This window comes from Netta rufina, assembly GCF_964035555.1.
Source record: "Netta rufina genome assembly, chromosome: 7".
NCBI classification, from domain to species: Eukaryota; Metazoa; Chordata; class Aves; order Anseriformes; family Anatidae; genus Netta; species Netta rufina.
In genome coordinates, this window is record NC_140130.1 from 21031192 (window position 1) to 21044038 (window position 12847).

General features: G+C 37.8%; 1 protein-coding gene across 2 annotated transcripts; it reads right to left on the reverse strand.

The window, feature by feature from the left end:
• Positions 1–653: 653 nt before the first annotated feature.
• On the reverse strand, positions 654–12388 carry LGI1 (leucine rich glioma inactivated 1; the record flags this gene model as incomplete). Of its 2 annotated transcripts, XM_084290138.1 has the most annotated exons (8): positions 12189–12388; positions 11739–11810; positions 7724–7795; positions 7549–7620; positions 3556–3627; positions 2138–2307; positions 1556–1720; positions 654–1471 (listed from the first exon to the last, which is right to left on the reverse strand). In XM_084290138.1, exons 1-8 carry the CDS (start codon positions 12377–12379, stop codon positions 654–656), a joined length of 1632 nt encoding a protein of 543 aa, XP_084146264.1. In that variant the 5' UTR covers positions 12380–12388. The 2 variants fall into 2 exon arrangements, with proteins under 2 accessions (XP_084146264.1, XP_084146265.1); XM_084290139.1 differs by lacking the exons at positions 7549–7620; positions 7724–7795.
• Positions 12389–12847: the final 459 nt, after the last annotated feature.

The window sequence follows — 12847 nt, forward strand, 5'->3', positions numbered from 1 at the left end:
AGTACAAAGCCCCATCCTACAACTGGGTCTATATAATTGAACAATTTTTTCTGGATGGAGTCCAGTTTGAACCAGTGAATCTTCATCTAAATGCAAAGATGTGTTCAGGTAACCATTTATAGGGCTGTGATTCTCTATTGCATTTTCATCAAGAGCTTCTTGTATATGTAAAACCCACCTGATCATACTGTGCATCTTCCATGCAGTACAACTCAGCATTGGGCAACATACCTTCTTGGGTTTATTTTATATGTGTATAACACATACACAAATAAAACTATAACCTGCAAATAATATTTGGAATGTGAAAGACACAAAATGTAAACATTTTATTTGGCAGTTGTTTCAAACAGGTGAATAAATAAATGGAAAAGTACATCTTAATATTCTTTATAGCAACAGATGCAGTTGCAGACATATTTACATACTGTGGATGCAAAGAACAGTTAATTTAATTTCTTTTTGTTAAAAAATGCAACTTCCAACACCACTAGACTTGACAATTAAAGATGAAGATACTAGTAATACTTTGTTCTAGCAATCTCAACTTTTAAAGGCATTCATTTGGAAGTAAGATAAGAGCGTCATCATGCATTTAGTTCATTTTGTCCACTTATGGTAGAAAGTCTGATGTAATCTCAGAATTATGAGTGTCATGCGCTTAAGTCAACTATGACATGTTTATAAATCAATGTAGTTCCCTTAAAACTTGAAGCAAAGAGAAAATCTCGTTTATCGATGGAGACATGTATGAAAGATCTTGGTGCCTGTATGTTTAATTCTTGAAACTTCACAAATTTTGCTTTCTCAGCATCCCAATAATAGACTTGAGTGAAAGAATAATCACTTCCAAGAATGGCATATTGATAATTACTTATCTGAAGCGGTTGGAATACCATTGACCCTCGGGATGGCATCCTTTGTAAATCCAGAAATGCTGAACCACCCCATTTCATTACTTTAGAGTCCCCAATAAATCTTGTTAAACAAATGTATACATCCTCTTTCACCTTGAAATGTTTCACTGCATATGCATCTTCCATATCTTGGATATCAAAACGCTTAACAAATTCATTTGTTCCTTTGTTCCATTGATATATTACAGGTCTTTGGGAACTACTTGACAGAATTAAATGCGGTTTGCCGGATATTTCAAGATACTCCACATCAGTATCTCTGTACCAGGCATGCAGAGACTGATGGGAATAAAATCCATTCCCATTCCATTTGTAAACAGTGGTGAAACCAGCTTTTGAACTGTCTGCAACGACAAAATACCAGTCTTCAGCAATCCTGAAAGTTTCAATGTCATTGGGTTTTCGTATTTTAAGGATTTCAATATCTTGAATTTTTATAAACTTATTAGCAAAAATATCTCTTTTATATATGTGGGAGCCTCCAAACAGCTGCGCGACAATGACATATAGCTGACTCTCAATAACTATGGGTTTACACACAACAGTTGAAGTACCTATAAAAAGAAAAGTAAAAGACAAGGTTAGCACCACTTATTGGATCGCCTGTTGTAATGTTGTTTGGCGAGCAGTGTTTATACCTGTTATGTTGTCATAATTCCTGAACATCACTTCTACATGGTCCCATTCGAGAAAGATGCATTTTCCGGTGAAGGGCTGAGCAATAACCACATGTTCATCATTCATGTATGAGAAAGTATCTACTGACAGAGATTGGTATGGCAGGGACTGATAAACTTCAAATTCTGCAAAAGTGCACACAACATATGATAATTACAGAGATACTTCCCATACCATACTGAAAGAACATCTTCTTAACATACTTTATTACAAATTACAGTATTTAATCACTAGTCCAATTTTCCTGTTGAAAAAAGGAACACTGCAATCTGTTTTCCAATATTTCTCAACTAAAAGAGGTGCTATTTTGTGTCCCAGTTCTTCAAATCATTGTATAGCATCCTGAAGTCCAAGTAGAAGCTGCAAGATAAGACCCCACTCCCAAGTGCTTCCTGTGTCAGACTTGTATCTGCACAGAATTCATATTGGTTTTACTGAAAGTTCCAGCTGGCATGCAGACTTCTTGCATAATGGACCCTAGAATAAAAAATACATAGCTTTGACTTTATTTTAACATGTTTAAATAATTTGAAACACATTACCTGTAATAATACAATCAAATTCTTTCGGTGAGAGGCTATTGATTTTGCGCTTCTTATATTCTGGTGGGCTTTCACAGTAAATGTCTTCCACAGTTGCATTGGTGCTGCCCAGCCACTCCACTAACCACTTCAGTTTGCAGTCACAATTAAATGCATTGCCTCTAAGATCTCTACAACAAATAAATCATGCATTGAAGATAAGTAGTCAGTTGCTGTTTTCCTCCTCGCACAACAACAACAAACTGGTCTTTTGTTAAACATGTGCAATCTTGCTTATTCTCAGTTGATGCCTTCCTGGATTAATTTGTCCTGTCCCATAGTTAAATATACATACTAGAACATACACAGATTTAATTTTATTGATAATCAGTAGGAAGTTTTTGTTGATTTCCTGAAGTTTGAATGTACACAAAGGCCTACCAAACTGATTGCCCCATGTCTGGGGAGGTTCTTTGTTTTGGTTGTTTTGGATTACCCTTTCTCAATACAAACATTCTAGATAAAACAGAAATTAAATTATCCTGATTTCAGCCAGTCAGTATTTGCTATGTCCTTTAGATGTACTCATTTAGAGGTTTAGGAGACGTAAGCAAAGGAGTTCTCTTCAAGTCTTTTACAGCTGTCTTTGGTCAGATTTCTGAAAGTATGTACAGGAATGGGCAAGCCCCAGGACCAGACTGTGTAACCAGCTGGCCATGACCAGTCGTGCCAAGTAATGCTACAGGATACACTGAACACCTCCACAACCTGCTACTGCCACTCTATGCTATGAATTCAGCCTACCTTTTTCATACCGGGAGCAGGGAGAGGGTGTTCTGCACTCATCCCAAATCCAGTGAAACAGAATTTGGTATGTTGCAAAGAGAACATGTTTCAGTGAAGCAACTATAGGCTTTATCTGTTTATCTATATTTTGTAATTTTATTGGTAACTAAGTTGTATATTTAAATAAATTTATGTTTTGTTTTGGTTGTGGTTAGATTTGGTATGGGATATGGTACTTACTGAGACACTTATGCTTTTGTGATAACAAATTGCCTTCCCAGAACTTATTTAAATATAGAAATATTACATCCAATAAGTATCTTCCACCCTCCTCTCATATCATGCTCTCTCATGCGTCCCTTAGGACATTTCCTTCTTATTCACTAAGTCTTATTGAACATGCAGATATCTTATATAATTACTAACAATATCACTTATCTTTGTAATTATTGAATATCCCAAACTAAAACAACTGATCAACAACAGAAGCCAAAAAACAAGCCTACCCATACTGGGTAGTTACTACCCAGTAATAAGATCCCATTACTAGGATTACCAGTACATATTGGTTTGAATGGTTACTCAGAACATCCTATAAAAACAGCTCTTTATATTTTTAGTATAATTAATAGATTAATTAAATGCTTTCTTACACATTTGTTAAAGAATCCAAGCCTTTGAATATGTCTTTTGGAAGCGATTGGAGGTTATTATTTGCGAGACTCCTGTAAAAGAAGATACTTCAGTATCAGTGCTAACTCATGAAATTACACATTTTTGCAAGGTGTAATACTGTGTTGTTCTTGTTTTTGTTTTGTTTTGTTTTCTTAAGATAAAGAACTCTAGCATTCTCCAGCACTTAATTCTCCAAGACTGCTCTGAAGAACAGCTCATTTACTTTGTGACTCTTTCTTCCACTAAAACACCCTGCCTCCTTCTGCTTTCTGACTCTTCAGCAGCCTTCCAGCATTCACAATACCTCACTTAGCAGGGTAAAAAGTGCAATCACCTCTGGTGTTTTGCCAACACCATTATTTTAAAACAATTAGTTATGATTGGATCTACTAATGTTTTCCTTAGGAGATACCAATACATAGTGTTCATATTACTGCAATCTCCCACTTTCTTGTCTCCCTTCTGGAAACAAAATCTTAATACCAGGTGTCATTGTATTGGACTTAGGCTTAGCTCATAGTTTTTGGAAATATGCAATAATAGACAAGAAATTGCTGACTGGTATGAATTTATTTCCTGGAATATCTTTGTGTGAGTGTGTGTGTGTGAGACCAGAAAAAAAAAAAAAAAAAAAAAAAAAAAAAAAAAAAAAAGTTGTGTTAATTCCCAATTTTTAATGTTGAGAAAACACACCCTAAATGCACTGAGTAGCTAGTAAGGTCAGGAGGAAATGGGAGCAGCCTTTAAACAAGGAATGTATTACACTTCTGTTGCAAACATCTCTGTAAGTCCACCAAAGGTCTGGGTTCTCCTAGATGTCCCTGAGGACATGCCAGGAAAATAATAATGTTATAGGGTATAGCTTATGTCTCTTTTGGTTAACAAAATTATTTATCTCTTACGAGAAGAAAAGAAAATGGAAAGAAAGCATTCTAATTTAACATCCCAGTTAGAATCTGTAGCTAGTAAGTCATAAGAACCTCTTCTGTTTTTACTTTTAAACACAAAAATTATTGACTACAATTTCTCTCACCAAGCAAAGCCACTAAGGCATATACTTAAACTGAAGAACAGGCCCAGACCTACTAGGTTTACTGCCTCATTTAAAAGAGTGTTCTCTGCCTTATCAGGTATAGTAAATAGGGGATGCCATTAGTCCCTTCTGGCTTTGTAGCTTTCAAAGTATATCTGGTTGCAACACTGTGTGGTGTATGGATCATGTGCTTCGCTTATGCTCAATTTTACACTCCAGCAATTATTTCAAAGTCAGGTGACTCTTATGGACAAAACTAAGCAGACTTAGAAGAAAAGGCAGGTTTAATGTCCTATATGTTCTTTATGACCTCGATTATATCAAGCTAAAAGGACAATGCCCTTGGAAATACCAGTGGCTCACCACTGCCATGGGAATATGACTAAAAGAAAAATTTATGCAAGGTTTATGCATTCACCAATTTTTGGATGAAAACTTTGCATTTTATATTCTACTGTTAAAAAGCATACTTGTATGTTAGAAGACACTGACTTGCCTAGATGGTACTGTACATGGCATTTGCTTTATGGTAAGACAGTAAGGGTTGAGTCAAACATGCAGTTATGCTTACAGACAGATACTTGCAGTTCTGCAAGAAATGCAATTGAAATGATACACTGTGCATAGAAATTATTTCCCAGTCCTAACTGTAAGGTTTTGACATTAAATTAGTAAATTAGTTGAAAAATGCAATCATGTTAATTTTTCTTTTCCTCAGTCTACCCTAGGCAGAAAATGAATTGTGTTGCATAACAAATACTAGATCGCTCTATTTTACAATAAGGACACACTGTAATTATCAAAGTTAATTGCATAATAAAAATACAAATGTTTGGATAGCTTTCTGTATTGCAAAAGCTTTATTGCGAAAAGGAAGTGAACAGAATAAATAGAGCAAAGTTGATATTCTCCTCTAACTCAATGGAACTCATTTCTATGGTTGTTTACTATGATTCTTTTTACTATATTTTATGTATCACAAGTACCCTTCTGTTTCTTAAATGAGAAATGCCTCAGGATGCCAAATGATTATTCTTAATATGTAAGTACAATTTCCCCCAAAGGGTAGGGAGTAGTTCCGCAAACAGATTAAACTATTCACATTCTGTTTTTAATGGACCTGCCTTTGCAATTATTCTCTGAAAAATTCTCATTGTCTTGATGAATAGCTCTCCATGTGCAATAGCAGCATGCTGCACAAATCTATGTCCCAAAAATGTGCATACGACCACATGCAAACCACAATGGCTCCTCAAATGTGGCTCTATCTTTTGCATATGTTTTCTTTTATGAAACTGTTGAAGCATCCCCGGAAACCAACATAACAGTCAAGACAAGATGTTACTCTTGGACTGCATGCTCTGTGGTGAAGAAACTGCCTTCCTCAAACTGCCTTCCTCTGTGTTAGAAAAGCAATTTGCTCACTGGCAGTAACAGCTACTAAATAAATAAACGAATATAATAAATAATGTACTGGAACCATTTGTGAATATAAAGCTATTCATGTGCATAAATATTTTGAAGATCGAGTCCCAGTTACCAGCCTTATCCTAATATTTGCCTTTTTTAACACAATTATACCTTTACCAATAACATGGATTTTAATAGGATGTGCACAGACTGTTTATATATCTTTTTCCTTGTCTTCCTTCTTTTCCCTTCCTCAGACCTAAAGCCATCCTATAAGTAACTTTACACAATAGTAGTCACAGTAGGCTCAGCTTGAGCCAGCTGTGAGTCTCGTCTACTCTGATCAAAAAGGAAAGGTTTTATGGTACATTTACTATGTGGTGAAGGCTTTGATGAATTGCAATTAAACTATTATATTTATGCATTAACTATTTAAATTTGAGCCTTTGATTTCTCCTGTGTCTAAATATATAAAAGAAAAAGTTAAATGATCCTCTTTCAAAACCCGCCTTGAGGTTATTATGTTAGGGCCAAGAGGTCAGAATCTACTCCCCTGCCTGTGACAGACACCCTAAGATATATGCTGCAGAATGCAAATGCTCAGAGCCGGCTATAAATCCATGTCAGGCACACCCTAGATATTTTACCCTCCTTCTCTTACAGTATTTTTGTATTTTTAGTTTTCTTGCAGTATGCATTGTATTTGCTGAAATAAAACTATTGCTAAATCATAAACTCATTGCCAGATAACAGACAAAAGCCTGTTTGAAGGCTGTCTTTCTGGATGAGATCATGAGGCTGCTACCCTCATGTTTGCAGTTAAGTGTTACAGGTATTTGTTGTCAGCGTGCACTTCACCTGCTGAGCACAGTGTGAGCAATACCTCTGTGGGTGTGAGAACGGTAGCGCCGCCGAAAGGTAGGCCCTGGTGTCAGTTCTCAGGACGTGACAGCCCATCATGGGCTGCTCTGGCTTCAGGAGGTGCAGTACAGGGTTTGAAGCAGTTTCTGCTGAAGTCTGAGGGCTGAACAGCTCAGGGGAAGAACTGGATGGCCGTGATATTGCCAAGGATCCAGGCCAGACTGTGATGCATGAGAAGAGACATGCCCATTCCCCTGTGCATCTCACCCCCATGGCACCTCAGTGCTGATCACTGCTCTCCTCTCAAAGTCCCAAACTGGGCCTCGCTCTCCTATCTCATCTCTCCAGTGCCCAGGTGCCTGACCCACCCTACCCTCCCTGCACCTCCTTGCACAGCTGGAAATCCCCAGAGCCCTGAGCAGGGCAAGCCAGGGAGCTACTGCCATATAAGCATGGCCTCAAGGCTGTTTGGGTCCCAGCTTAATAAACAACCACAGTTTGGAAGTCTTTGGTGAAACCTAACGATTAGCATTCTAATTAAATGAATATTAATATTGCTTAAACAAATAAATATATATATATATCAAAATGCTAAATTAAACAACACAGTGCTTCAGTTACTATGTTAAATATACTAAGTATGAATATATTCAACCACTTTACTTACAGGTGAATTAAAGATTTCAGTCCTCTGAAAGTATTTCTTGAAATTGACTTAATGCTGTTGTTCTCTATGAACCTGTAATGGGTCGTAAAGTCATTCTGGTCAAAGCAGTGCCTGGAACTTGGAAGCCCACCCACTCTCATCAATAATGCCAGTAAATATTATTTTGTTCACTCACAAATATTCTAGATGAGGAAGGCCCATAAAAGCATCATCACTAATAACATCAAAAGTGTTGGAGGTAAACAACCTGTGTGAAGAAATGCAAAACAAAAGACTGTTAGGTTACTAGCACCTTTAGAAAATGGTTCAGCAATCCATACCATGTCAAGCTTCAACTGACAGTTTTTGTGGTTTTGTCTATGCAAAGCACTACAGGATCATCAGACTAAAACATGCTGCTGACACATTGCGCCATTGTCTGGTGCAGTGGAAGGCCCGAACAACTCACTGCTTTGCATACTGGCGCCATCTGATAAAATTCCATTGACTTCTGTAGGATGTAAGAGTGGGTTTATCACGCCAATAGAACAATGGCATTGTACAAGAGCCACTGAGGACATACTCGGATGACAATGAATTGCTCAAGTACTAGAGAAGTCTAAATAGTGTTGAAGAACACTTACTTTTGATGACAACATGGGGAAAGCTTGTTAAGCCAGACATCAGGTTGAATTTACACACGTGACAGGTAGGAAAAACCCTTAACTTAGGAGTTAAACTTGTGAGCATGTTTGACTTGAGGGTACTGAGAGTTTTCTGAATTTCTTAAGGTTACTTTAATTCAGTCAATGTTCAAAACAGAAATACTTTTTAAGACTGCATTACACCTGCTGTAGATAGCTTTTAGTAGGTGCACATATTTTTCATCCATCTAGCAGTAAAAATACTGGCAACACATTTAATTTTATGTAATTCTGTAGCCATTAGAAGTGGACTAGGATTGATTTTTCCAGCTTTATTTATGATATTCAGCCATGTTTGCATTCATCCATTTTAACTCATCTCAGGACTGCCACACCTTAATATGGTGAGGCACTGTCAAGTAGGATGAACTTTACTTTTCCACAGTGGAACACCAGATGCACACCTATATTTTATTCACTTGGACATGATGGATAAATAGACCTATACTATGACATCCTTAGGAATTCAGGAATTTAAGATTTCCATGTATGAATTAATACACTTAATGAGTTAATCTCTTCCTTTGAAATTTAGATTAAGAATAAATTCCAGTTGGTTTATTTTTTCTCATTTGGCTATTGCAGACTGTGTTTTTTCCACTTTGAATTTGTCTCTATATAATTACAAAAAATATCAGGAAATTCTTCCCTTTTTTAAGATACAATAATATTTCTCCTAGAGAAAATAAGTATTGTTATAAAATCTCTGAGCCAGTTGACCAATTTGGTAAACCCACTGTCTCCAAATCATCTTTCTTTTCTGATGTGATTTCTCTGGATAATTTTTATTTTTCTGCACTCTACCCTCCTTGTATTTTACAAGAATAGGGTAGTATCTCTTTAAGTAGCATGGCTGTTTTAGAGATTGCCAGGTTTATAGCACAGGTCTTGCACTTGGTGAGCTCATTTACCTCCCATCTCGTACCTTCCCCCAGTGGCTGTATCACGTATTTGATGCACAAAGCATCTTTTCTCCCATTCTGACCTGAACAACCTGATCTGCTCAATCTGTGGTCCACTAACTAGCTATTTGTGGGGTGAAGACAGAGGCAGAAAATGCTGCGCTGTAGCTAGGGACCATATTGCCGAGCAGGAACTGCACTACTGACTAGTATGAATTCTACTGCCACAATTACCTCCCTTCTCACTGCATGCTTCCATGTTATAAGGGCACCCTCAGCACGTTGCCTGATAGACGCAGCTACAAGTGCTGGAGATCAGAGCAGGGCGATGTTCTCATTTAGGGAACACTCCTGCTGGCACTTCACTCTGTCTCTGTAGGTCCTGAACATTTTCAGTGTCACATGAAGAGCACAGAACATACCATCTGCACCATTCAAGAAGAAAAGCTCTGCTGTCCTGGGACTTGGGTGTAGTGTTCAGCAGAACAAGACCATGATTTTTCCAGGGACCATTGCCACTACTACAGTAAAAACAGTAGTAAATAATAATAGAGGCAGACATATTCCTCACTCAGAAATGTGTGGTTGGCATACTGGAGATACCGAGTAACATTTGGACTTTAAAAATGTAATGCTGGAGAGTGTTATGTAAAAGTATGTATAGGCTGCTAAATCTTGCTTGTGGCTAAATTAAACCTACCAATATAGCTATAATCACGCAAAGTTAGAACTTACTTTAATTAACCAGAGATTTCCATATTCTTATTTGCCTTACTCTATCTCCCGCCAAATGTGGAAAATTTTATTTCCCACTTAGAAACTGGAGTTGGCCCCATGGCTAGAGTCCTGCTTTTACAAGCTGTATTTAAGGACTCATTTGCCTTAGATCAGCAACCTGACTTTCCAAAGATGGCAAGCAGCTCAGCTACCATGTTAGAAATATGTCTGGAAAAGTATTCAGCAGTATTTTTAGAAATGCTAGGTAGCAGAGGTAAGTAATCTCTGGATTGTTTGTATTGTTCTAACAGACCACTTGTCAAAGCCCACAGTGGAACAAAAACTGTTTTTTCTGGGGGTGCAGCTTTCGTTGCAGCATTATTAACAGCAGATGAGGACATGCGTTTCAGTGAAGCATAAGGCAGACCATGCAGATCATTGCCATGACCAAAATGCCAAAACTCATTGTCAGAGACTAGGAGCCCTCTGTGCCAGGCACTATAATGACTCAAAATAACCAGAATGTGTCTGTCCTGCTCCACCCTACCCAACCCTGCTTCCCCTGGCAGTGGGATTGCTAAGTGTAGGTGGCACATCGTAGCCAGGAGAGATGATTATCATGTCCTACTCGCTCATCAGATACAAGCTGCACCACTGCTATTTCTTTTTTCTCTTCCTTTTGAAAGCCCTATGGCAGGAAATGTGTGAAATTTGTCCCATTTGTGATCTGTGACCACCAGGGAAAATATTCTCAGGAATAAAGCACAATGGAAAAGCATTTAGGTTTCCATAGTAACTGCATTTACCTATTTACCCTGTATCCAAAATTGTACAGTATGTCTGCACCTCCTTATCAGCTCCACTTGAGGTAGCAGAGTACAGCTAGGGTCAGGGCTTCAGCTATCAGCGCACCGGCAGTTTAATGTGACAGCCTTAGGGCTCTGATATATCAACACTGCACTTCTGACCACATCCAGAGTGCATGGCAAGTCAGTCCAGGACAGACGTCTAATTTTGATGTTGATCACATCAGGGAGTCCTTCTGGCCAGATTTCTGAGACCAGTCTGGATGTTTTTCAGGCTGGTGGCACATCCACTATAAACAGTTCAGGTTACACCCCCTCTACCTTTGTATAGCTAGCAATTATATAATCATATGCCCACATTTCTAGGAAAGTCTGTGAACCTGTAAAAATCCTATATAGAAATGCATCCAATTTTGAATATCCAGAAATACTTTCTTGCTATGTATACCTCATCACAGTATTTGATTTTGAAATAATAGCTTTTTAATATTTTTTTTTTTTAAAGAAAATCTTCATTACTGTTATGCACTTTCAAAGAACATGAAATAAAAATAGGGTCAAATCCAGAAACTAGCAAGGCAAAACTCCCACTGAAGTGACTAAACTTCCACAGAAGTCAATGGCAATTTTACATGGCAAAGGACTTCAGGACCTGTCCCACCAAAATGAAGGGCCTGATCTGAGAGGTTCTGAGCTTGCAGGCAAGTTGCAAATGAGCACCTTTATATTGGGATCAAGCCCTGGGGCTGCAGAAAAGAAACAAGAATAATTGTTGCAATGCTCAAATCCCTACTGTGATATTAATTAAAGTATTATAAAGATAGCACACATTCTGAAAGCTTCAGAATGCAATAATTCAAAGTAGCACTGACAACAGATATCCTTGCAAAATACTAAGTACATGCACTTCGAAAAATTTAAACATGCACTATCTTTCAAATGAGTAAAAAGTCTTGTATTTTGTCATCTGATGAACCTTCTTTTGCTATTTCTCAAAAAAATAATGCTGAGACCCTCTTTACACTATTTATGGATACATATACATTTCATAACAGAAATTATATGATAGAAATATTTCTCACAGAAGCTGCAGAGATGGTGTGAGCAAAAAACTCCCTTCTGGGATTTTAGTAAAAGCAGATCTCACAAAGGATCTGGAAAGAAGAAAAACACAACCTTATATTAATGAAGTCTCATATATGCATGGTTATAATACTGATCTGGTCATCACAGAGAAATGTTTTTATGCAAGTACTGAAAATAAAAAATAAAAAAATGGATGTTACAGGTTTCCTACAGTATAGAAGCAGGTATAAAATGGTATGTGTGCACAGACACAGACAGACAGACAGATGAAAGAGATGTAAAAATCAGGATTCAAGAATGCAGCACAATTTTAACACATTAGCTGATGATTCTGAATGCTGGAGGTACTCCCTGCAGCAAGCATCCTTCGGTATGCACTGAAAACACCACACATCCTAGTTCATTTTAAATCATAAATTAAATAACCAAATGCTTACAGCCCTTACAGTGAGATAACATCAGGCGGAACGCTGCGAGGAATAGATCTGGCATTTTCACATAAAGCATTATCTTTGGTACAAGTACACCAGGCAGGACATTTTGGCTTCACTGGTTTCTTCCCTTCAGTCAGCAAAAGCACAGATAAAAGGCATAAGAAATAAGCAATTCTTCTAAAGGGTCTGCTGGCATTTCCCATTCTTTTGATCCGCTCTCGTTCCAGCCAGTTGAAAGAATATCCCAAAACATGAACAGGGGTTCTTTATTCAGCCATTGGATGTCTTTCTATAAGTCCAGGTCAATATTTGTCTCTGCTTTCCCAACCCTTTTCTTTCTCTTTCACTCTGTTTCTGTAGACAGAAACCTGCAGCTGATCTGTGTATTTCCACTCACTCAGGCAACGTACTGCTGAGAGAAGAGACCTGCGAGGTGCTGTAAGATGGGGAAAATCCAACCGGCTGAAGGAAGAAAAAAAAAAAAAAGAAAGACTTGCATCACCACAAAAACACTGAGCACAACACAGCATTAGATTGCAAAGTGATGTAACTGAGAAATACACTGCTTTCTGTTTTCACAGGGAGGCCCTTTCCCTGTTGCCAAAAATAGTACAGCATTATGTTTTGCTGGTGGGTGGGTGAGTGGGTGTGGGGTGGAGTATGTGTGTGCG